Source organism: Artemia franciscana, chromosome 4 (assembly GCF_032884065.1).
Source record: "Artemia franciscana chromosome 4, ASM3288406v1, whole genome shotgun sequence".
In the NCBI taxonomy this organism is placed as follows: Eukaryota; Metazoa; Arthropoda; class Branchiopoda; order Anostraca; family Artemiidae; genus Artemia; species Artemia franciscana.
The window spans coordinates 21,837,165-21,864,890 of NC_088866.1; the positions used below are offsets into that span (position 1 = coordinate 21,837,165).

Below are 27,726 nucleotides of genomic sequence, written 5' to 3' on the forward strand. Positions count from 1 at the left end.
CCAACATTGAAGAAAAGTGCTTTCACAAATTGCATTTCAAAAGTAAACCTGTCGAGAAATTGGTAAAAGAGAGAAGGATAGACCCGTGCCTACTCTTGTTAAATTTTTTTTTGCTTTTCAAACAGTTCGTGGTAACGAACTGTAGTAAGGAGCGACCCGGCTCAATAGTAACCGGAACTCTAAAAAATGGAATTTTGATACCAATAGCTACATCATAAGAATCGCATTTTAATGCTGGATTTAAATATATAAGTTTCATCAAGTTTAGTCTTACCCATCAAAAGTTAAGAGCCCGAGAAAATTTGCGTTATTTTGGAAAATAGGGGGAAACACCCCCTAAATTCATAGAATCTTAACGAAAATCACACCATCAGATTCAGCGTATCAGAGAACCCTACTGTAGAAGTTTCGAGCTCCTATCTACAAAAATGTGGAATTTTGCATTTTTTGCCAGAAGGCAGATCACGGATGCGTGTTTATTTGTTGTTTTTTTGTTTTTTTTTTTCCCAGGGATAATCGTATCGACCCAGTTGTCCTAGAATGTTGCAAGAGGGCTCATTCTAACGGAAATGAAAAGTTCTAGTGCCCTTTTTAAGTGACCAAAAAAATTGGAGGGCACCTAGGCCCCCTCCCACGCAAATTATTTTCCCAAAGTCAACGGATCAAAATTCTGAGATAGCCATTTTATTCAGCGTAGTCGAAAAACCTTATAGCTATGTCTTTGGGGACGACTTACTCCCCCACAGTCCCCATGGGAGGGGCAACAAGTTACAAACTTTGACCTGTGCTTACATATAGTAATGGTTATTGGGAAGTATACAGGCGTTTTCAGGAGGATTTTTTTGGTGGGGGAGGGGTTGAGAAGAGGAGGATATGCTGGGGGAACTTTCCATCGAGAATTTGTCATGGGAGAAGAAAATTTCTATGAAGGGAGAGCAGGATTTACTAGCATTATTTAAAAAAAAAACAATTAAAAAATAAATGTGAAAAAGCTTTTTAAGCTGGAAGTAAGGAACAGCAATAAAACTTAAAACAAACAGAAATTATTACCCATATGAGGGGCTCATCTCCTTCTAATACCTTGCTCTTTACGCTAAAGTATTTTTTAGTAATTTCAGCTATTTATTCTACGGCTTTTGTGATTCAGGGGTCATTCTTAATAAATTGGGATAAAATTTAAGCTTTAGTGTAAAGAGCGAGGTACTGACGAAGGGGCGAATCCCCTCATATATGTAATAAAAACATGAGAATACTAAAGTTCTTTACGTAAGCTAATTTATAAGTTACGTAAATCTTTTACCAATAAAAAGATTCGTAAAAAATTAAAAGTTCTAGTTGCCTTTTTAATTAATCAAAAAATCGGAGGGTAATTAGGCTTCGTCCCCCGCTCTTTTTTTCTCAAAATCACTCGATCAAAATCATGAGAAAGCCATTTAGCCAAAAAAAATAATATGCAAATTTCGTTTTGATTATTCCTCTGCGGAGAGCCAAAATCAAAACATGCATTGATTCAAAAACGTTCAGAAATTAAATAAAAAAAAAAACAAGTTTTTTAACTGAGAGTAAGGAGCGACATTAAAACTTAAAACGCACAGAAATTACTTCGTATATGAACGAGGCTGCTTCCTCATCAACGCCCCGCTCTTTACGCTAAAGTTTTTTACTGTTTTAAAAAGAAGAATTGAGAGAAAGAGTCAAACTTTAGCGTAAAGAACGGGGCGCTGATGAGGAGGCAGCCTCTTTCATATACGAAGTAATTTCTGTGCGTTTTAAGTTTTAATGTCGCTCCTTACTTTTAGTTAAAAAACTTGTTTTTTTTTTTATTTAATCTTTACAAAAAACAGTCAAGCCAGGAAAAAACATAGAAATCACGAAAATAACGGACAAAGGTGCATTTATAAGCTGCAAATTTGGAATGTTTGACCACTTTTTTTTGTCAAACACAGGGCGGATAAATAAAATTCACAAACTCGGGAGATTTTCTGCAGTATTTAACCTCCTTTTTGGAGAACTCCTATAATTGCTTAAGGTAAGATGCTATTTTTGTGTTTTGAAAAGAATACCAATCACTTGGACACGCACCGTGGGGCGCAGGCTCCATCGGCAGGGCATGGTAGTATTTTGGGGCGCCATAGACAGGACGTGCACCCTTCGGCTGACTGTACTTTAGAGCTTTAATTAAAAAAAAACTAAACATTTTATCACGTGAATGATGTCATATTCATATGCATTTAAAGAGCAAAAGATTCATTTTTATTTGGAATGTATGCACATTGACCATCATTTCAACTGAATCATATTTCAATACAACTTCCTGTTGTGTAAAAAAGTCTTCAAAGTCGTCTTCTGTGAGCTTGATCATTCTGTGAGGTACTGTGAACATGCCTATTTTTCTTTCGCGATTTCAATTCTTATGCCTTGTTCTACGGTCCAACATAATTACGTTATTGATTTTCTTTTTCATATTTTTATCCATTTTTGACCTGAAAGGGGGCCTAAGTATGCATCATCTTCAACTTCTTTTTCATCATCTTGGAAACCAGATACTTTTAGAAAAGACGTGTTAAAGTCAGACTTCAAAAATCACAAAAATGTATTCAACCGTATGTTTTAATTGCGTCAGGAAGATAACCCTAATTTGTGAACTTCATATAACGCTCCCAAAGTTTCCCATACATTTAATAAAATACATCATGTTGAAAATAAAAAACGGCATAATCTTTTCGGGCATTACTAAAGCAACAATCACATGGAGGTTTAGCTAAAACTCCGTGCTAGATCTCATGGAAGTCCAGTCAGATATGCATGGAAACACTAGATTACCAAACTGTCTAAACAGAAATTGATTTGTGGTATGTCTCTGATGGGTCCTGATGAATAACAACGCATCATTTATTTATCAATTTTAACTTTGTTTATACATTTTATCAAATGGAACACTCTCTAGCAAGCAGTGTTTCATCAGGATTTCAGAAGTTTGGTAAAAAGAAAGTGGGAGAGCTGCTGGCTCCAGTTTGGTGAAGAATTGGCACAAGATCCCAATACATCAGAGTTAACCAAACGGAGTCTTCTAGATGCCCAATGAGGCGTCCATGTCTGGTCCAGCAGCAAGTTCAAGAGCAACTAAGCGTTGTATCAGTTTGTTTTGTTTGATATTTACACTTGTTAATCACGCTCCTGTATATTCACTCCTCACGCAATGCCTCGAGAAGAATAAGTCATTCCTAGAGGATTTTTAATTTTCAGCAGCATTCCAGAAGTCGCTGTGGAGTTCTTGCTTTATATGCCAGCTACTGTGACAAGACGTAACAACAAATCTAATTAATTAGAAAAGTGTAATTAACAGTTAAAATTCTTGTTAATGAGTCCTGACAGTGTAATATTTGGTAATTTAATTGTTAATGTTCATTTATTGCTTTGTTATTATCTGCTTTTATTTTGATAAAATTGAATGTTCTCTAGTACGGAGGATTCCATTATTTTGTCTGGTATTCCTAATTATCCAGAACGATCTTGTCTGTACTTGACTATTCTAAGGATAGTATGCGGGTTATTGGCTGTTTCTCTTGGTGCTGGGTAATCATGTAGTAAACACATATTCAAGCGCATCTTAGTTGCAGAATCAATGAAGGTAAATATTATTTTTCCGATTTTGGCAATGCTTAGACAGTTTGTCTCTGTGACAGGCTAACCTAACCACACACTGTCTTAAGTACCTTCCAAAAATACTATTAACCCACAGAATGAGAAACAGTGCCGTACACCCGTGTCCCAACCATGACGTGTCCCAATTATGAGTTTTACTATTATAGTTTTCAGTTTCTATTTATGTTATTTCCTACTGTTATTTTTGCTATAACCTTTTTTTAAGTCTGGGCAAGTACCTTCTAATAACGTTATTACAAACAATAGCCATTAAACAATATGGTTATACAAAATCTAACAACGATACACAATAAATTAGCTTCATGGAAACAAAGTGTTAAACTAGATTGTACCTCGTTAACGCACTGCAAAAAGGCAAAAAAAAAAAAAAAAAACACCTATGCCTCACGTGTCAGTCCAAACCAACTTTTGTCAGTGCTCGTACAATGCTAATAGCAGTTATTTTAAAGTGAAATGCATCAAAACGGATTGAATAAGCTTCTCTAAAAAAAAAAAAAAAAAAAAAAAAAAAAAAATAATGAAGAAAGTAAAAAAGAGGACTGTAAAAAAAGCTAACCTCTGAGGAGAACTTGCATATATTGGATAGAGGGCTATCTTCAGCCTCAATAGCTTCCGATACAAGATCAGGCAACGTAACGGCCTTCTTCAAAATAGACATCAATGCAAGGTATTTATGCTTCCCAATATCTCCATGATTGAAACAGACATCAACAAGCCGAGTGAACAATTCCAGCCTCTTTTTATACGCCATGGTTAACGCCTTGTAGACAAAATTATACGGAATAACACTGATCCTATAAATTATGGTTATCATTCAATATGAAAATAGTATTTAGTTTAAAAGCTTAGTTCAACATTAGCCTATTCGAGAAGTATGCATTTTTTACCATGGTAAATAATCGCTTCTCAGACGATTTTTTAAAATATTTAATTGAACTCTTTTAGCAGGTCAAGGAGAAGGAATGGGAAAAAGCTATACATACTTCTCGATACTAAAGCCTCTAATACCCACCAAATGAACTGATCCTATTAATTATGGTTATCATTCAATATCAAAATAATATTTAGTTTAAAAGCTTAGTTCAACATTAGCCTACTCGAGAAGAATGCATTTTTTACCATGGTAAATAATCGCTTCTCAGACGATTTTTTTTAAATATTTAATTGAACTCTTTTAGCAGGTCAAGGAGAAGGAGTGGGAAAAAGCTATACATACTTCTCGATACTAAAGCCTCTAATGCCCACCAAATGACAACAAATTTCCCATGCAAGCCTTAAAAAATTTGAACACTACTTAGTTTAACAGTATTTGACAGATAACGGCCACTTACCCAAGTACCATCCGCTTAAGACTAAATTGCCATAAACTGGACCACGGTCCAGATTACTGTACCGACAATTGACAAGTCCCTGGGAAAGCCAATTTTTAACCGTGTCAAAAGACGTCACACGTATGTCTAGAATGTAGTCACGTCCAAAATACGATTATTTACCCCAATATCAACCTTAATCAAAGACTATTGTGGTTTCAGCAACACTCAAAAAATCCTTTCACAATATAGCATTCATCATTTCTTTACAATTCAGCTCCTAAAAAAGTAGGAAAAACCGTTAGTATTTTCTTCATAATTCTCATGTTAACCCGGGCTCTCATGGAATCCAATTTCTGTTTCGAAAGCTGCATTTTGCACTATCCGATGAACAAGTTGTCTTCATGAGGGAGAATATTCGATTTCTTCCTGATTTGCGATTTATTGTTTGTTTCAGAAAATTTTTCAGGGAGAGAATTGCGCTGTCAATCAGACTTATCAGCCAGAATTCACACAGAGAAGTCACTTAGGCACTTTCTCTTTTTACGATTTACCATGTATATTCATAAATTAGCTTATCGTCAGATAGATTCTACTAAATGATTTATGGCAATTAATCAAAACCAACTTCAATCGACCATAAATTTTGCTATCTGATGCAGAGGCCCTTGTTGCAAACCGCCCCGAGTGGAGAAGGCTGACGACACTCTCAACGTCACCCCAGCACGAGGATTCAGTACGTAAGTATGTATTAATTAAAATGTCTGAAACATGATCCTCACCAAGAAACAGAGATAAGAGGTGGCATATTCACACTTTTAAGGGAACTGTACAAACGATTTACCACAAATCTACAACAGCTCTACAACATCTCTTCTACGAATTGTCTGCACGGGCAACATGTTTTCGGCTATGAGCAACGGACATCACTTTATCGAAGGCAAAGCCCTGCAGATGCTGTGTCTGAAATGGTGCTGCAGTTCCCAAATGTAATGAGAGCTTCCGGGAGGGTGTAAAGAGGGAGCCTTTGAACAGATTGGGATGGAGGAGGAGCGTGCGTAGCTGTGTTGGCCTCAGGAAGCTTGGTACTGCAGTGAGTAGCTAGGAGTAATAGTAGCAGAGTTCAGCAAACTTTAACCAAACTTTACTCACTTATCTGCTAGGCTTGTCCAACTCCCACTTTCAAACTCTCAAAATAGAAGATGCTAGAAGTTGAATATTGCGAAAAAAAGCTTCAGAAACAAACTAAAAGAAGAACAAGAAGAACTAGATAAAAGCTATAATTGCAACCATGTGAAAAGTATTCATTGCATACAGCTACTGGTTATTTTGAACTTTTTTGTCATAATCTAGGTTTATTGAAGCTACTGGGTTATTTAAAATTTGCCAATGGGGGGGGGGGGGGGCTAGACAACTGAAATCCACACATTAAGGGACAGTGTTGTCAACAAGTTTTTCGCAACAATGACAGGATGCTGAATAAATAAGTATCCATCTAATTCTCTGGTTATAAAAAACAAACTTTGCTTTTATTAAAGTTTAATGCAATTTGTAAAATATGCTTAATTTTCTTTAAACCATTACTAAACTTCCACTTTCATCTACATTTAGATGAGCTAAAGATTTCGGTTCGAAGTCTACACACATAAATACTATTTGAGAAAACTATGTGCGTGTAGCAACCCTGGTGAAACGAAGGTAACATTTAAGTAGGGCTATAGTAAAGCTGAGGGGCAAAATGAATAAAACTAATTGAATGCATACCACTTTTAGGTAAAAGACTAGATTAGGCAAATGACTAGGACACAAATTAGAACATTTTGCAAAGTTGGACGGAACAAGAGACAGGATTTTCACTGATGAAAAAAAAAAAAAAAAAAAAAAAATCTTGCCGATATATCCTAACTGGAATTGTTCTGATTCTCTTTCAGTGCTAAATTATGTGTGTACTTGTCATTCCCAAGTCTTTAAATATTTTGCATGTTGAGATTATTATCCTGAAGCTTAAAATACTAGGCTATAGCGTTGTGTTAACTAGGATATAGACCCATGTTGGCATACCTTGTAATGAAGATTCAGATAAACCAGCTAAGCTTGATGCCATTACTGTTGATAGGATTCGGTGTTATAATACAGCAGAGGTATGTCTGAATATTTTTAAAAAACACCTCCTTGATATATCTAACATGCAGTAACAACTTTCAGACAGAACAGGTCATGCCCAATCCAAGAAAGTGTTGTTTAGATGGGGTTATGTGGATTCTCCTTTTTGTGATTTTCATCAAATGGACAAGTTTGAATGATGTGATTTGACTCTTTTGCTTCACTGTGATAGCTTTATTTTCATAAAGCTCCATTTTTATATATTTTATATTTGAATAATAATCTTACATTGCCTATACTATCGGTTTGTATGGCATCGCAGCTTTAACTTTTAATTGCTCTGCTGAAGAAAAGAAGACAGCGACTGTCTTTCTGAAACTCTTAAGCTGAGTACTTGCCCTCATCGTGTTCAAAACAATCCTCTTTGGTATTGATATTGTTTTTGATTGTAACTGATATTGTAAACTTTTCAATAACTGTCTTCTTGGATATATTGTTTATGTTAATCGGGCAGCGGGCAGCAGCCCAGATGCACAGCAACAACAGGAACAGTTGTAAGAACAAACGATCCAAAAATTACAACACGGTAATTAGAGTCTCAGTTCGAACTTTAATTCCTCTGTCGGTGACTTAAGCCGGAATGGTAATAAGGCAAAAAACGTCAGTCTAAGGTAGCCTACTTTTAAGCAGGTCAAAGAACAAGTAGATAGATTAGTAGAAGGGTCTTATAAGTTTGCAGAATACAGCTACTGCAAAAAAAGGGGAAAATGCAAATACATCCATCTATACAAAATCTGTCAAAATACGAAGTATAATAGTCCTGGTTGTAGTTTTTTTTTTAGTGTCACTATTTTGGCCAATGTGAAAAGGTACACATTTATCAGAAGAGAAAAAATTAGAACTTGGATTTTCTTAATGGATTTTCACACTCTGAAAAAAAAGGTAAAGAATACAGCACTGGTTACAGTTGCTGCCGGTGATGCTAATCGCCGTTTCTTGGCCCTTCTGCCAGTGCAATGGGGAATTGAAGACCTGTGCTTTCGCACAGCTTTTTTGCTTATTCCCTAGATTTCTCCAGGTGCCCATTAAGAGCCAGGTCTACTCTGGCTGAGCTCACAGGTTTACGTCCCAAACCTCCGTTCCAAAACAAATAACCAGCACGTCTAGGAAAAGAGCCCCTCTTCTCAAGGACAAAGGATTTAATGTCCAAAAAACGAACCTCTCGCAAGAAAACGAAGCAAAGTGGCAAGAAAGGTAATACCATCCATACATTGCCATCCGCCTACCATATCTATCCCCCCTATACAACCTCGTCCTGCTTTCTGAACTGGCAATACGTGCCAGCAATTCCTTGGAAGACCCATTCCGAAGCAGCTTACAAGCAGATGAAACAAGCTCGGATCCATTAAATCGTACTTGTTTTTAAGAATACCTTTTTATCATATCAGGTCCGTACCAAAAAAAAAAAAAAAAAAAAAATTTAGAAGCTTTCCTAAAATATCATTCCATTGATGGTGTTTGTTTTTGCGAAACCTGGTCCTTAACAAACGAATCTGCTTCTCTATCGCAGATTAGAGCTTATTTTAAACCTAGATTGGATAGCTTACAAAAATATCTAACATAAAATTTTTAGCATACGAACGACCAGTATAAAAACCGCTAATTGCTCTTATGTTTGACCCTCACTTGAATATGCTTCTCCCGTTTGGCCTAAATATATCATAAAAATATCTAGCATAAAATATTTAGAATACGAACGACCAGTATAAGGACCGTTAATTGCTCTTACCCTTACTTGAGTATGCTTCTCCCGGTTGGCCTAAATATATCATAAAAATATCTAGCATAAAATATTTAGCATACGAACGACCAGTATAAGGACCATTAATTGCTCTTACCCTCACTTGAGTATGCTTCTCCCGTTTGGCCTAAATATATCATAAAAATATCTAGCATAAAATATTTAGCATACGAACGACCAGTATAAGGACCGTTAATTGCTCTTACCCTCACTTGAGTATGCTTCTCCCGTTTGGCCTAAATATATCATAAAAATATCTAGCATAAAATATTTAGCATACGAACGACCAGTATAAGGACCGTTAATTGCTCTTACCCTCACTTGAGTATGCTTCTCCCGTTTGGCCTCAATATATCATAAAAATATCTAGCATAAAATCTTTAGCATACGAATGACCAGTATAAGTACCGTTAATTGCTCTTACTCTCACTTGAGTATGCTTCTCCCGTTTGGCCTCAATGTATCATAAAAATATCTAGCATAAAATCTTTAGCATACGAATGACCAGTATAAGTACCGATAATTGCTCTTACCCTCACTTGAGTATGCTTCTCCCGTTTGGCCTAATGTATCATAAAAATATCTAGCATAAAATCTTTAGCATACGAATGACCAGTATAAGTACCGATAATTGCTCTTACCCTCACTTGAGTATGCTTCTCCCGTTTGGCCTAAATATATCATAAAAATATCTAGCATAAAATATTTAGCATACGAACGACCAGTATAAGGACCGTTAATTGCTCTTACCCTCACTTGAGTATGCTTCTCCCGTTTGGCCTCAATGTATCATAAAAATATCTAGCATAAAATCTTTAGCATACGAATGACCAGTATAAGTACCGTTAATTGCTCTTACTCTCACTTGAGTATGCTTCTCCCGTTTGGCCTCAATGTATCATAAAAATATCTAGCATAAAATCTTTAGCATACGAATGACCAGTATAAGTACCGATAATTGCTCTTACCCTCACTTGAGTATGCTTCTCCCGTTTGGCCTAATGTATCATAAAAATATCTAGCATAAAATCTTTAGCATACGAATGACCAGTATAAGTACCGATAATTGCTCTTACCCTCACTTGAGTATGCTTCTCCCGTTTGGCCTAAATATATCATAAAAATATCTAGCATAAAATATTTAGCATACGAACGACCAGTATAAGGACCGTTAATTGCTCTTACCCTCACTTGAGTATGCTTCTCCCGTTTGGCCTCAATGTATCATAAAAATATCTAGCATAAAATCTTTAGCATACGAATGACCAGTATAAGTACCGTTAATTGCTCTTACTCTCACTTGAGTATGCTTCTCCCGTTTGGCCTAAATATATCATAAAAATATCTAGCATAAAATATTTAGCATACGAACGACCAGTATAAGGACCGTTAATTGCTCTTACCCTCACTTGAGTATGCTTCTCCCGTTTGGCCTCAATGTATCATAAAAATATCTAGCATAAAATCTTTAGCATACGAATGACCAGTATAAGTACCGTTAATTGCTCTTACTCTCACTTGAGTATGCTTCTCCCGTTTGGCCTAAATATATCATAAAAATATCTAGCATAAAATATTTAGCATACGAACGACCAGTATAAGGACCGTTAATTGCTCTTACCCTCACTTGAGTATGCTTCTCCCGTTTGGCCTCAATGTATCATAAAAATATCTAGCATAAAATCTTTAGCATACGAATGACCAGTATAAGTACCGTTAATTGCTCTTACTCTCACTTGAGTATGCTTCTCCCGTTTGGCCTAAATATATCATAAAAATATCTAGCATAAAATATTTAGCATACGAACGACCAGTATAAGGACCGTTAATTGCTCTTACCCTCACTTGAGTATGCTTCTCCCGTTTGGCCTCAATGTATCATAAAAATATCTAGCATAAAATCTTTAGCATACGAATGACCAGTATAAGTACCGTTAATTGCTCTTACTCTCACTTGAGTATGCTTCTCCCGTTTGGCCTCAATGTATCATAAAAATATCTAGCATAAAATCTTTAGCATACGAATGACCAGTATAAGTACCGATAATTGCTCTTACCCTCACTTGAGTATGCTTCTCCCGTTTGGCCTAATGTATCATAAAAATATCTAGCATAAAATCTTTAGCATACGAATGACCAGTATAAGTACCGATAATTGCTCTTACCCTCACTTGAGTATGCTTCTCCCGTTTGGCCTAAATATATCATAAAAATATCTAGCATAAAATATTTAGCATACGAATGACCAGTATAAGTACCGATAATTGCTCTTACCCTCACTTGAGTATGCTTCTCCCGTTTGGCCTAATGTATCATAAAAATATCTAGCATAAAATCTTTAGCATACGAATGACCAGTATAAGTACCGATAATTGCTCTTACCCTCACTTGAGTATGCTTCTCCCGTTTGGCCTAAATATATCATAAAAATATCTAGCATAAAATATTTAGCATACGAACGACAAGTATAAGGACCGTTAATTGCTCTTATCTTTGACTCTTACTTAAATAAGCTTCTTCCGTTTGACCTCCATGTATTATCTAAACACATTCTAAAACTGAGAATGTTCAACAAAAAAAAATTAAAAAATTATCAGTGGCCCTTTCTTTCCTTCTAACGAACATAAGACTTTTACTTCAAGATATTCTGAGTTCAACCACATAACATGCCCTAGTTCCTTTGCATATTATTTGATTAGTCATTTTAACCACTGATCTTATTCTGTAATGTTTACCATTTTTTTTTATTGACCATAAAATATTATTGGATTTTTTTTTTTTTTTTTCATTTTCTTACATTATTTATTTTTTATGTTGACAAGTCAATGTTGGCTGATGGCTATTGCAGTGAATAAACATATTCCATATATATAACTCTGCATTTGGTATGTTACTAATTACAAATATGCATTAAACTAAATAAATACACATACAAATAGTATTTGAATCCTGATTTTGTAAAAAAAATTTTATTGGGATAATGATTATCATATATCGTAAATATGATCGTAATTCTGAAAAATAACTAGGATGTTTATCAATAAACAATTGGTATTTATCAATGCAGATAAACAATTCAATGAAAAGAAATTTTTATTGAGGAGTATAATAGGAATTGAGGTAACATCAACAGAAAAAAACTTAGAATATTGAATGAAAAGTGCCATCGAAATTCCAGTTATTTTCCACCCCCCCCCCCGTTCATGTAAGTGAAAATATTTGAGCAAAAGAGTAGAATACTTACTTTCCAGTCCCATAATCTTCCAGGAAATTTTCAATCATTCTGAATGCTTTCTTAAGATGTTTACCATTTTTCTTATCCGTCGTTTCACTAGCAGAGATCTCAGCTTTTTGGGCAATCTTTAAAATGCAACCAAGTGCAGGAGATAAAACCTCACTAACCTCTGAAGCTCTTGATGGGCCTGAAAATAAAAACTTTATCATTATACTGGCAAATATTAAATAAAGATAAAACTTATTTAACGTCTATAGCCCTTGATGGAAAAAAATAAATAAAAAAAGATAATTTTGTCAATATATTGACAACGCTACAACCCCTGATGGATCTAGAAACAAAATTTTCATTGTATTGACAAACATTAAAAAAAGGTACAACATCTTTAACCTCTGTAGCCCTTGATGGACCTAAAGACAACAATTTTATCATTTCCTTGACGCACTTCACTGACCTCTACAGCTCTTGATGGATCTAAAATCAACAATTTTATCATTATATTGACAAAAATTATCTTAAGATAAAACTTCTTTAACCCCTGTAGCCCTTGATGGATCTAAAGACAACAACTTCATCATTACAGTGACAACATTTCACTGACTTCTAAAGCCCTTTATGTATCTAAAATCAACAATTTTATCATTATATTGACATTTATTACCTTAAGATAAAACTTCTCTAACCCCTGTAGCCCTTGATGGACCTAAAGACAACAACTTCATCATTACAGTGACAACATTTCACTGACTTCTACAGCCCTTTATGGATCTAAAGTCAACAATTTTATCATTATATTGACAAATATTATCTTAAGAAAAAACTTCTTCAACCCCTTTAGCCCTTGATGAACCCAAAGACAACAATTTCATGATTATAGCGACAATGCTTCACTGACCTGTGCAGCCCTTGATGAATCGAAAAACAACCATTTTATTATTATATTGACAAATATTAAATAAAGATAAAAAACTTCATTAGCCTCTGTAGCCCTTGATGGATTTAAAGACAACATTTCTACAATTATAATGACAACACTTCACTGACCTCTAGAGGCCTCTATGGACCTAAAGACGACAATTTCATATTGATAGTGACAACACTTCAGTGATCTCTACAGTCCTTGGTGGATCTAAAAACAGCAATCATATCATTATGTTGACAAAGATAATTCCATCAATCACATTAGCCTGCCATAAAAAAAAAAAAAAAAATTGAGTTGTTACGTTCACATTTTCGTTTAGAAAATTTGATTAAGCCTTAAAAAATATCATTCTCGGTCTTCATTTCTTCATTTTATTTGTTATTATATTAACAAATACTCAGTAAAGACAAAAGCTCACTGATCTTTGAATCTCTTGATAGACCCAAAAATCAAAAATTTTATTATAATGTCCGGGACTGATTGGATCTACGCAAATTATATTTAGATAAGCAGTAAATAGGTGCCCAAAGTAAAGTTGGTAGTTGAATGCAAGGAAAGTAAGAACACATCTAAAATAGATCAAGCAACAACACTGGCCAGCACACTTTTTGTTGCTCGGGGTATTTGGAGCTGTTTTAGGGTATATAACAAATTTTGCTTTTTATCAACCAGCTGGTACTAAATTAAAAGTAATACATCTTCGAATAAGTGAAACAGCCAAGTTCTGAATAGAGTAGAGTGGAGGAGGAGGTATTACAACTGTTTTTACCCTAGACGGTTTTGTATTATGATGGGCGATTAGCAGTAGTAATAGTGGCTAAATGCAAATCCACCATTAGTCTTTTCCTTATTGAATCTTTTTAAATAGGACAATAGTAGGATTTATCTTAACCCACTGTAATCTATATCAGAATAGGTAAGACCCCAGTACTAGCTAGTGCCTAATCTCGGATATATATATTCTGATTAAAAAGTATCCTTCCTATACATAGACAACAGGGTCCTAATCTTGGAACTTGTGTATATAGACTTAGGCAGTTGGGATTGGCTGACTATAATCTTGAAAAACTTCTACTTTTTCAGCATTTGAATTTAGACAAAAGTTACCCTTATAGCCTTGCCTTTTAAATACAACTGTTTCACACCTCTTGTCTTAGATTAAATCTGTCCAACACTGGCTTTGTCTGTGATTTACATATTCTGTTGTAACTATAAGACCCTTTTTCCAAGATTGGATAGCTTTTTGCAAGATTAGGCTCAATCTTTAAATACTCCTAGACTGTTGTCTATCAGTATATTTGAAATTGAGCCTTATATTTAGTTAAAATGTTCCATCTAATCACATATTTATTAAGAACATATGGACAAATCTAACTGTGAAACAACCTGCTTTTTAAGTGGTATAATATAGATTTTGTAAAGATTTGACTGTTGAAGGAGCGATTAGGTGTCCAAACGCTGGATATCTTACCTAGACTGTTCAAAAAGGACGTGTTTAGGTGTATTCAAAATTAATACATATTGCACTGCCCCATAGATACAAGGGATAGAAGAAAAATGATATCGTCGGACTACAAGAAAAATGCTAAAACGACATGGGACACAACCCTCCTCTTTTTCGGGCTATCTATGTGCTATAAATTCCGGCTTAAAACACTCGTATGACGTCATCATAGGGCGATCTGTCCGGAGTTGATACTCCTACTCCTCTACCGATGTATAGAGACGTACACAGAACTAACGCAAATTATACGATCCCATCGATAGCAGGAGCTTTTGAGTTTGCGAAGGGGAAGGGATGGGGTAAATTCCTCATAACAGCAAAAAGGAGGTGAATTTTACGAAAATTAATAAAAATAGTATGGCCGATTGTAATATCTAAAGGTTTTTAGAAGGAGCCCAGCTTACATACATGCATGGTTTCCCAAGCATAAACAAAGAAGAAAAATAATTAGTCAGGAAAGCTTTGCAATAACAGCTGTGAATCGAGTATAAGTTATTCAAAACCTCGATTTTGATTTTGGCAGCAAAACCAGTAAAAACTTCAATAATAAAATACTGAAGTCTTATTTAAATTACTACTTCATGGTTCAACAGTACATATTTACACATGTTATCACTATTTATTGTCATTATAATGATCCTTACCTTATTCCAATGCATAGCATATTGGCTGCATAGACTTATTCTTATATATCTAACAAGCGTCAATAACGCATAAATGTACGTTGCTTGCTCGAGAAAATGCGCTACATGTCAGAAAAACATATGCGAACCAGCATGACCCAGGACAAGCAATTGTTGTGTTCTTACGGAGTCTTAGACCCAAAATAACTGCATCCTAGTTACAACCAACTGCAGCTGAAACGAAATTATTTTCTCATGATAGATGACCTGTCTGGAGTATTAATTTACGAAGATGAATAAACGTCATAACGCCGAAGTTTTAAGCGTCTTTCTTTCCTGTAATTCGCAACACCATCAGAAAAACAATATACCACTAGTCTTCACATAAAACTAATCTTGTCTCCAGAGCTGCTCTGTGAATAGCCTACCCATACAACAGGCGAAATAATTCAAAGACAAATTTGTAAAGATAGGACACGACCAATAACCTGCTCCTATCTGTCTTCAGAAAAGTTGGTGTCAACTCTCTTGAAGCTAATCAGCCACTATCTTTAAATACTGAATGTTCTATTATGTAAGTAGGGGTGAAAAAATAATGTGAAGCTGCTGGAAAGGTACCTCAGTGAGGTATTTCTTTGATAACCTACAAAGATTAAAAACACAAGCAAAACTTACTTTGAGTAGCAATAGTGATGAGCTGCATCAATTTTTCACGGATCAATTGAGAATCCAATTCGATTGAATCCTCCTTTGGCTTCCAATCTTTCATCAGCTTTAAAACATTCCTGTAACAATTCAATAATTAATAGTATCCCTCCGCAGTGACCTGCTGTATCACAGTGGATTGATGCTCTACTTGGCAATAAGGAGCACCAGGGTTCGATCTCCGCTGCAGCAAGGGTGGGCGACAAGCTTGCTAATTGTCCCTATAAAAACACCCAGCAGCTGAAACGTCGAGTCGACGCCCTATGCGCCAGCAATGGCACAGTAGGATCTTTATCCTTTTATCCCTATGCAGGATGGGGGATACAGGCTTAATTCTATAAGATTCATCTAAAGCACTTACACTAAATTGTTGGCATGGAAAATTAAAGGACATCACAATTGAGATATCATTGTGTTCGAAAAGAAAGGGCGTATCTCTTTCTTTTTTTTTGCATAAATAAAAGAAAAAATAGATTTGAATTACAGAACTATTCAGCAATAAACTATGGACTTTTTAAATTTTCCATATCTATATACTATAATAAGAAATAACAGTTTCCACAAACAGTCTAGAAGCCTTATTTTCATCCCAATTAAATATGAAACTGTAGACACGCCCCCTGGTTTTTGTTTTTTTTTGCACAACAATGCTGAAACCTCTTTTTCTCCAAACAGTTTCATGATTTTTGAGACTGTGTGTCTCAAAAATCTGTGTGCATCTGATGACTAAAAGATGCAGGGTACATCTCTCAGCCATCCGAAATAAAACAGTAAAGTTAAAACAATTTATCAGCCGAAAATTAATAAGTCATACAGAAAATGATGACGCTGACCGATAAAATGGTCGTCGAACGATGGAACGGCGTTGACAGTGTATGCAATCTTCAAACGCACAGTCATGACAAATGCATATATTGTCTTTAATTTACATAGTCACTATGGTTAATAACGTAGTTCAATTCTCTTCTTCTATAATTTTTCTTTTTGTCCAATTGAGCAAATCCTATATGATGCAAAAACAGACAAATATTGGGAACATGTGGGAAATTATAGATAATTATAAAGTCTAGGTATTTCACAAAGGGGCCAAGGGGCTTCTCAGCTCAAAAAACGTTGAGCCTATATTATTCTTGACCTTACAAATAACGAACGAGTAACTCTACATTGTGACTGCTCGAAACTTCTTTTTACATTTAATGCGCAATAACGGCCGAACAATAACAGAATTTAATTTGATAAGGAGAGAGAGAGATACGAAAAACGATAGGATGTTTACGTTAGTAGGAGATATAAAAGTTCGTATACCACAATACAAGGGTTGACGATTAACAATTATGTATATTACAATTAAGCTGTAATAAGTAATATTAATGCAAAGCTATGTATACAAAATTTTACAAGAAAATCGTCGGCAATGACGGCACTTATTAAAAATTTTGAAATTGATAAGGCTAAATAATTTTATCAGTTCAAGTGCAGTGAGAGTTAAGTGCTTAAGTCAAAACTATACTGTGCATAGCTGTAATAAGTAATATTAATGTAAACCTCTGTGTACAAAATTTGACAAAAAAATCGTCGACAATGACGACACTTATTAAAAATTTTGCAATTGGTAAGGCTAAATAATTGTATCAGTTAAAGTGCAGCGAGAGTTAAGTGCTTATGTCAAAACAACGTATGATTAAAATTCCACTGCATCCAAAATTAATAAATCACTGCAAGATCTTCTTGACCATGACATGGTTTACCAATTTTTTCTCCTTTTCTTTGGGTTCCGGAATTCGTAACATACTTCCGAAAATGGTACTGACATTAATAACAATTTTTTTTTGAACATTTCCTTCAACATACACGTAACTAGGGGCGGGGCCAATGGGTCACCCAACCCGTGTTACATAAAACATTAAAATGTTTTTTTTTTTTGCAAAGTATATGAAGTTTTCTACTAAGAACTCCACATGTTGGAGTGATTCTGTCCTGGATACTTCCATCAATTTGAAAAAGTTTATAAATTCTATACGAAATATAAAACAAATCAAAAAATTTTTAAATTCGTTCTTTTTAGGCCATAAAGTGAGGCCTATATTAGGCCCTACTCCAGCATTAACATAAAAATCTTTGACTCCATTTTTCATCAAACCATATTTTGGAAACTTGCCCCAAAAGCTTATCTGGAAATGTTTCACCAAAAATTCGTCCAAAGTCAAAAGCCAGTTCCCACGTACGACACACTGGGTCAAAAATTTAAAACTCCGGTTTAATAACTGTACACCTACACCACGGCAAAAATAAATTTAAGTCTTGAAGAAATACCTCAGACACGTGGCTGAGCCTATATTACTTAATAATAGGGATTTACTTTATCTTTTTCTCCTTTTTCTATTTATTGCAGTTTTGATAATTAGGATTAAGACAGTAGGCGGATTCATTTTTATTTTCTCGTCTTGTGGATTGAAGGTTTTTAATATAAAGAGAATAGGCGATATTTTTATTTTCGTACATTAGTTTCAGCCCTGAAATATACCACCAGGCATGTGTCCTCTTTTAAAAATTAACGTAAACATTCACTGATAATAAAAACGCAGATAAACAATCACTTTCCAGACAAACTTTCTTCGATATTTAAAAGAAAGTGTTAGAAATAGATGCTGAGTCAGAAACCAGCTGAGATATTTATTACTGGATTTTCATTCCGTAAGCTTCGTTACTTTCTTTAAAATACTAAAGAAAGTTTGTCCGAAAAGAGATTGTTCACCTTGTTGGAAAAAACGCTCATACCTAAGTTTTCTCTGCAGTTCACCTTGGACAGGACTTTTTAGCGCTTCGACATAACACTCAGATACATCTAGGAGCATCATCAGAATCAAACGACTATCCGTAACCTGATTGAGCATAATTTCAACCAAATCTAGTGCCCTGAAAACACAAAAGAATTACCGCAGAGGTAAAAAAAAGTTTTATTAGAAAACAATTATGGTAAACAACTGCATCACGGAAGGGAAGATATTCCAGACACAGGTGGGGCCATCTTGAATTGCGGATAAATTTGGTTTAATGACAGCACTGGAAAAAAAAAAACGGATATTCGGACAATGGCACAATTTACAACTCAAGTGGACACTCGATTATTTGTCAAGTGTTATCGAAGTAAACACTGGTTTAGTTTATTAAAAGTTGGAGACGAAAATTGTGTCATTAATGTTGGAAGAAGAGGCTATCGTTCAGAGGGATACATTAATCCGACGAAACATTAAAAAAAGACTATAAATAAATAAATAAACAATGTGTGTCCTTGGTTGAGCTATAAATCACTAAACCACAAGCTCTGAGCAATAGCTCTACAGTATATATATATATATATATATATATATATATATATATATATATATATATATATATATATATATATATATATATATATATATATATATATATATGTATTTTTTTCGGCCAACCGTCTAGGGCTAAACAGAAAGTAGGTCGTGGTCATGAGGTGGTAGGATGTCATAAATAAAGATTTAAAGGAAATGAGAACTTCCTAGGAGGGTGTAAAGAGGGAGGCATTAAATAGATTGGGATGGAGGAGAGCTTGCGTAGCTGTGTTGGCCTCAGGCGGTTTGGTGCTGCGGCGAGTTGTTAGTAGTAATAGTAGTTCTTATGGTTAGATTTTATTAGGCGGGGTTAGAGCCTAGACGTTCACCCATTTGTGTGACTGTTTTGAAGGAGTCTTATTATTTGCTAGGCCTTATCTTCTTAGCCCCTGAGCACAGGAGTAAACTAGGAGTCAAAGAAAATTTCAATGGAGCCATTTTTTTTTGGAGAGTCATTTTTTTTTATTTTCTAATGAAAATACCCAAAAGCTGCATTTTTAAGTGAGAATACCCCAAAAAAGGTGCAGAGGAGGAAGAAAAGAATCTAGGGGGCACACACCCCCTCCATCAACCCGACCACCCTGAGTAACTCTTACCAGCCCCCATGTAAATATAGTCAAAAACTATTTTGCCTCGGGTTTATTTGAAAGTTTGAAGTTAATCCATTTGTTTCTTCAGCGGCAGCATTATTTAATAATGAAATTCAAAATTCGATCAACTTAGTCTTATAAAAAGATCCATAGAAATAAAATCGGTTACCCTTTAGAAGATGATCAAACATGAACACAATTTTATGGACAATGATATAAAACATTTTGAATATAAAGCAATTCAAATCTATAACATGTTAATATAAGCCATAAACATTCTTAGTTGAAATGAACAAAGTTCAATTTTTCAGCATTTCAACAATGTGCACTTTATCAACATACCAATTATAAGGGAAGAAGGATGGTGACACGAGAAAAGTGTATCTGTTATTTCAATTTCAGCATCACGAACTGTTTTTCAAGAGTAAGCTACAATTTTTAAGCAGCACATTTCTAAACAAATGCGTATCTAGAAAGGCTTTCATGTCTCGACAAATATTCGGTGTCTTGAAGAACCAAGTTACCGCTAAACATCCAATTCTAGAATCTAAAGATCTTCGTTTAGGTTACCGTCCGATTACTCTTGACTTTGATTACTTTTGACTTCGCCTGGTTACCATCTGATTACTCTTGACTTTGAAAAATGGGGCTAGAACTTTCAACTTCCAATAAAATGAGACTCCTCCAAGATTTACGTGACCATCCCTTCCATAGGAACTTAAATCTCTCTGGGTTATAACTTACAACCAATAACCCCGGGATCTGCGGGGTTGTGTCTACTCCGCAGGCATTACTAAAATCTTCGGACAATTTTGAACAAAATGACTATCTCAAAATTTCGATCAGATCCATTAGGAGAAAAGAGGGCGTGGGGTAGTTGCTCTTTGAAGACTTTTGAATCTTAAAAAGGAACTAGAACTTTAAATTTACGATCAAATAAGCTTCAAATTTTCAAAATTCAAAAATTCAAAATTTACAAATCAGGATGCCACTTTTTTCACTATATTTATTATCTAAGGTTAACAGAGGCACTCAAAAACATTCTTTAGTGGACTCCCATGCGCAAAGTCAAACTTATATGTTTAGGTCGTAACGAACCCGTGCGTGGACGGTGCTTCAACAGAGTTGATGAGGTAAACTGTTCATTTTTTCAAGCTTCATCAAATGTGTAAATTAAATAAAAGAGAAAAATGAAAATAAAATAAAAATGAAAGGATAAGAAAATTAAAAATGCTTTTTAATATGATAAACAGTCTTTGCTATTCATCATGTTACATTACTAGATTTCTTTTATGAATAAAACATATTTAGAATTTACAGTTCCAGCTTTCTTTTGTATATGAATCAATTTATATTTCTAGCTTATTGTTTTTTTCATTATCAGTATTTACAGCCAATACCAATTGTTAAAGAACACTATACTATCACCATAGTATCTATACTATATTCATTATACTATATAATAACTATACTAACTATACTCATTAACATAGCCTACCATATACTATGCTATCAAAAGAATACTCTAATTATCATCAGCTCTGCTGATGGTAATTAGAGTAGCAGCTTGTTTTCTGTTGTGCAGCTCTGCATAAAAGAAATTATCTTCACCAAGTTCATTGTAGGCTAATTTTTTTTTTTTTTTTTTTTTTTTTTTTTTTTTTTTTTATACTCAGACTTAGCTATCTAAACTCATTCCAGCCTCCGCAATGGTTGAAACTTTCTCGAGACCCGAAATCAAACCAACCGGGACGCTATCCTAGAAGTCAAATTTAAAAATAAGGTTGGAGAAATATTATAGTTTCAGTGAAAAAAAAGTGATTTTACCTAATTTTGAAATGTAATCTTGCTAAAGTGTTTTTTGCTTCCGCTTTCGTAGGCTTCTTATTTGGTTTTGTAGCAATATGAGCTTTAAAAGCCATTCCTAAGGCGCTATCCATCTCTTGCATCACATCATCACTCACTTCATCCAAGTCAATAGACTCCTAGACAAAACAAAAAAAAATCATGAGGCAAAAAACAACGTATGCTGCCCTTCATATGTCCTTCCACCGCAAATGCTGCTTTTCATAAATGTTTCTTTTTATCTTGCTTTTTATATAATAAAAAAAGACCAAATACACTAGGCGTTCCTGATATGTCACTAGTCACTATGTCACTATGTCAATAGTCTGATCAAGGAGAGGGTTTCAAATAGAACTGCAGCATCAAATCTATCTTTCAATCATTCAGTGTTAGGAATCTTACACACAGGCAGCCAAAGCGAGCGCTCAGATGAGCATCATGTCCGTCAACAGGCAGAGTGTGAACTGTGCTTACATGGTCGCCATCTTAGCGAAATGAAAAACCTTCACATGAGAAGAGATCGATCCTGGGAGCGGATGTAATTACAGAAGAAAATAAATGTACGACAACAATCTTTTCAATGGGAGGCAGCAATTGGACTAGAAAGTCATTATTTAGCAGAGACAAAAATGAGACTTTCTTTAAAACGGGACAATAAAGGGAAAGCGGAGTAATATGAAAAAGAAAAAAAAGAAAAAAAGGCTGTCACATTCAAACCATATGTGATATAGCTGATTATATAAAGAGTCAAAAATTGATTTAAAAAAATAATAATAAAAGACACAAAATGCCAATTACGTAGTTTAAAACATTCTGAAAAAAAAAAACTTTACTGATAGCCTACAGGATGTGTGGCAAGATACAGAGTTTCAAAATACCTGCTTCCCTGATAGGATACGGGATGCACGGTTTGGGCATAAAGTGTGCCCCAGCTTGCAGATAAGCGGGGTCCTTGTCTATTTTGAACCTTGAGCTTTTTTTTGTGTATTTTAAGGATAACATGGTAATTTGGACTAACCAGATTGTTTGAGTGTAAGTATTATTGTCTTTACTTGATTTATTGCTAACTGATTACTTGTTGAGTTCACATATTCGTTTTCGATGCTAAAGGCTCCGAGACGAGGCATGTACAAAACGGTACCTCGGGAGATGGTCCACCCCCCAAAATGTCAAATCTTCTTGAATTCCTGTACACTTCTGATTCAAAAAATCAAATGAAACTTATGTGTTTATTGTTGCCCCTCTCAGATCTTTTGTATTAGTGCCCCCTCCCCCATAAGAAAATTCTGCACGAGTGCTTGTCCCAGATGTGAAGCCTAATTATTTTCTAAATAATTTTATTTTCGGCACACTAATTTAGTTAAAAGTTTTGCCCGTGATATATACATTCGCAATGCATTTTATTTGAAAAACAGTTCCGATGTGGCCAACACCACAATTCTATTAAATAAACTTGCCTGATCCGTAAGAGCTGCGTTGTCACCCAAGGCCTTTTGCAGATCTAGTTTCAACTTAATTAGAGCATCATTTCCACCAGTGTCTTCGTCTTCATCTATCTCTTTATCGATGAGGTCTTCTTCGTCGTCTTCGCTACTTTCCTCTTCTTCTTCACTGACATTACCATCTTTTTTCTTATCAGGAAGTACGTATACTTTTCCATCTTCTGACGTAAAATGTAATACCTAAAGCAAAGTACTTTATTGAGGACACACTAAAAACTCTTCTTGAGGTAACATGCACAGTATGTTTTTACACTGGAGAGTAGGAAAAAGTATACCATATCAAACGTCACAGAGCTCCCGTCCTCCCAAAAAATTTCTGAGAAGGACCTGTGGAAACGTATAGAACTTCAAGATATTATGTTCTAAAAGGAAACCTTTCCCTTCAACAGTACGATTGTTTTTCAAAAAATGACACACTTTTAGGCCCACATGCTTTCTACTATGGGAGGCGAGGGGTCCTTCGAAAACTGTCTCTGTCTAACTGTGCTTGTTACAAAAGTTATGAACGATTTTTTTAGTAAAAACACGACAGTACGTGGAATCAGAAATCAAAACTGAGAAGGATTCACATGCTAGAACAAGCCATAAAACAGGACAACAAACTCAGTGAATCGTTGGGCATTGTTTGGTCGGTGCAATGGTTGGTATTGGTCGATATTGGTAGGTTTGATCGGTATTCCTTTTTCACCTAACATGCCTAAAGCTACTTCTTTCACTATCCACCATGAAACCATTGTAGCTCCTTTTGACTATCTTATGCTATCTGAGTTTAGGACCGAACTTGAAACCCTCATCAGTTTTGGTAGAGTCCCACCTTTTTAATATCCAAATTAAAAACCGATATTAAAAAATGTAAACTAAAAAACGTGTTAATGACATTCACTTCGATCAGGTGGAATCTCACACCTTTCGCCTCCCAAATAGATCGCGTCATATACTGTGAGTGATCATTCTGACGAATATGCTACAAATTTATTTCTTTTACTTTGTTTAAGAAAACTATGATTAGCTCATGTTTCGTACGGTGCTAACTACAGAACATCTTCAAGATTCCACAATGTTTGATCCATTAGTATCTGAGTGCGGTTTCGATAATATAGTTTCTGGAAGAATATTTTTTATCGCAAAAAATAAACATTGTTAAAAATGTCTTGTTTCAATAAAACATAAATAAAATTTGAAAACTTAGGGAGAGATAAGGTGTGGGGGGGGGAATTTATTCCTTAAAATCTTTACTGGTTTTAGATTTGAAGTCTTCTTTTATAGAAGCCTCTATAGGTTTTCTAAAATTTTTCTTTTGTTTCGTCAGGATTCAAAGACTATATTAGATCCGAATTGAATGAACCACTACAGCATATCAAATAACTAGTGGTAATGAACTGCAAATAAAGAGCGACTCGGCCGAATAGTAATTGAAAATCTAAAAAACATAATTTTGGTAACAATTGACACATCAAAAGAATTGGCTTTTTACGCGGATTCTAAAAAGCCTACATAAAATTCATTAGGTTTTATGTCAACTCTCAAAAGCCACAAGCCTGATAAAATTTGCTTGATTTTCCAAAAAAGGGGGGAACACCCAAAAAGCTGAAGGTTTTTACGCCTTTGAATGTTTACGCCTATTGAGTTGCTACAGCCAATAAAACGCTTTTTGTTCATTTGAAAAACAAGAACCTGACAAGCTGAGAAAAGACAATATGAAAAAAGAAAAACATCGCTTGAAACATTTCATATCAAGGGATAATACTCTGAACTCAACAGATAATATTTCTCAACAACAAAGGTATATCGTTTCGCTGCCCGAACACACTTTTTGTTGTTCGTTGCCGCTGTCAAGTTTGTCAATTTGTCATCTACTTTTACAAAAGAAAATGTGTTAATTATTACAAGATAAACGCTTCTACATCACCATTAACAATAATATTTAGACATATCAAATATAATATTTCTTATGGGCTTTGATTCTTATTATAAACTTATATAAGATATCTTAGGCAAAACCCATGTTGAAAAAAAAAAAATTATCACCTATCCAAAAGCACAACTTACATCTAAGACTGATTTAATAGCATTTTCTGTCAAATGGGGGATCAGCAACTTCCACACGACGTTACACAAATTTCTAAGACTAGATTTTTCTTGACCTAACATGAATAGCAGCAAATCAGTGAGAACCTCCACCCAGGCAGGCTCCTCTTCATTCACTTCCGATTTCCTCTTCTTGCTCTTCTTCATTTTCTTCTGTGACCTCTCCAAGCACTTGTCAAGGTCCTGAAAAAGATATTGAATAAATGCATTAAACTAATAAGAACAGTACATACTAGGACCTTAGTCTTTATCTAGTTCCTGATAGTCATTTGTCTCAAGTTTTAAGAGCGCACAACGAACACCAAAGTTCACTTTTCATCGCATGACTTGAAATACGGCTAACGAAGTGCAATTCGAAGCTTACCGGAACTTAGCCTTAACTTAGATAGGTCGCTTTTTATCTATGAACAAAATCACGAGCAGCAAAATGGGTATCCCAACAACTTTATTGGATACAGTAAGCTTCTCTAGAGGCCAGGAGGATCAAGGTCTAAGGAAAAATGCAGCAAGGTTAGACTTAGATGCGGATCAAATCATTTCCTCGGGGGGAGGCAGCCAAAAAAAAGTTAGCACAAAACGCAAAACGTACACCAATTTTCCGATTCATTAGGCCTCCTATGAACAGATTACCTCGAAAATTAAATAAGCAATAAAAGGGGGCTTCAGACCTATATTTAGAAAGTGCAATCTACAATACAAGATCATGCCAGCGAGAAATCAAGCTCAGAATCGTCCAGGCAAATGCATCCTTCAGGAAACTTTCTCAAATATGACGCAGCCAGCAGTACTGTCTCTGACTGAAGCTGAGGCTGTTCAAATTTTTTTCGGCACTTTCGCAGTTTAGCAGTCCTACGTTAGCAACAGACGCATTTACGTAGGAGAAGATTCATTGAACGATATCGTGGTTAACTTCGGAGAGCCGTAGGGATCAATTCTGGGTCCACTGTTATTTCTAGTTCACGTGAATACCCCAAGCCGTGTCTTAAACCCAAATTACAGAACTTCAAGTAGCTGCAAACTATGCAGTGGCAAAGACGAATGGATGTAAATCGACTTATAATTAATGTTGACAAATCGTGTATTCTCTTCTTTTCGATTATTTGAACTCTTGATCCAGAAATGACTAGAACTACGACTTCTCGAGGAACAATTAGACAACCAGAAACAGGTTTTGCCTGGTATCTATGTGTACTTATGAACAAAAATCTCTCATTTTTACGACACATCCAGGCTGTGAAACTGAAGCTCTCCCGCAATGTTGGCATTATCAGCAAACTGAAGCACACATTTCCACAAAAACCCTTCGTCTACGTTACAACGGACATCTGAAACCTCATCTCCAATATTGTGCCATAATTTGGCAGTCAATGTTCAAATCAGACTTAGACAATCGTGCTCAGTTTATGTTTTTAGGTTCTTCTCTGGGTCAATTCCATCTTCTTTCCCCAATCTCTATGGGTCTGAAAAAAAAAGATTAAAACCCCCTATCTGCTTTTGACATTCGGGTGAGACGAACACCAACAGTACGCTTGGATTTTTCCTCGGACATGACTGGCACAATACAGTGGAAGGTTTATTTTGGCAAAAGACGGATGGAGGCCAGAACCAGTTATCAGATTCTTGGACGCACGGAGAGGATATGCTTCTGCAAGAGCTGAGATGGGCTCAATGGGTCCTTAAAAAAATAATTTAAAGAAATATTTAGTGAAGAAGTACCCAGTACCTCCAAAGAAGTACCCAACACCTTTAAATCTTTCCTTACATCAACCCAACCAATTTGGGGACGACCTGCTTTTTGTTTAGTCCTATATAGCTGGCGGACAAGGACAATCTTTGGCAGTTTTATTTTATTAGCCAGTATTTACAAGATAATTTCATCTGTTGTTATATTGCATCCTCAAGGATGTACGTTGTCACCAAAAGTTTTTGCAAGACCAGTTACAAGGATTTGGAATCCTTTGTCCGAAGTTCGGGGGTTCTATTCCTCATGTGGCCGGTTATTCGGTTCGGGACAGGGATCAATGGTGTGACTATATAAGCTCAATCAGAGCCGACCCCAGCTCTAAATGGGTACCTGGAGAAATCTGGGGAAGGTAAGCAGGAAGGGTATGCAAATGCGTAGGATGGCTCCCCCCCCATTGCATTTTCTGGCTGAAGGGCCTATAAACGGATATCAGCACCACCGGTATGGACTTTAAGGGTATAGTGCCGTATCCTTTACCCCTTTTCCAGTTATATCACTAGTAGATACCCAGTTTTCTTGTTTACTCTTTGTTGACGACACGGCTTTAGTGGCCAAATCAGTTGAAGAGCTCAAAACTCTCGTGAAGAACTGAAGTTTACCTAGAATCCAAAAAGTTGAAGCTGAACGCAGCAAAGACAGTGATTGTCATCTTCTACCGTAGGATTATTCATTTACCTATAATTAGGGGTCAATAAAAATAACCCTTAAGCATAAATA

At 35.4% G+C, this 27,726-nt stretch overlaps 1 protein-coding gene across 1 annotated transcript in view; it reads right to left on the reverse strand.

Moving 5' to 3' along the window:
• The window catches only part of LOC136026150 (myb-binding protein 1A-like), a 91,792-nt gene that overhangs the window by 7,223 nt on the left and 56,843 nt on the right, over window positions 1-27,726 (reverse strand). Inside the window, exons 9-15 of the mRNA XM_065702453.1 lie at window positions 25,227-25,448; window positions 23,133-23,357; window positions 21,658-21,815; window positions 18,648-18,785; window positions 15,840-15,949; window positions 12,125-12,302; window positions 4,223-4,460 (exon numbers count right to left, since the gene is read on the reverse strand). Of these exons, the coding sequence (XP_065558525.1) occupies window positions 4,223-4,460; window positions 12,125-12,302; window positions 15,840-15,949; window positions 18,648-18,785; window positions 21,658-21,815; window positions 23,133-23,357; window positions 25,227-25,448 (1,269 nt within the window). The remainder of the gene's footprint in view (window positions 1-4,222; window positions 4,461-12,124; window positions 12,303-15,839; window positions 15,950-18,647; window positions 18,786-21,657; window positions 21,816-23,132; window positions 23,358-25,226; window positions 25,449-27,726) is intronic.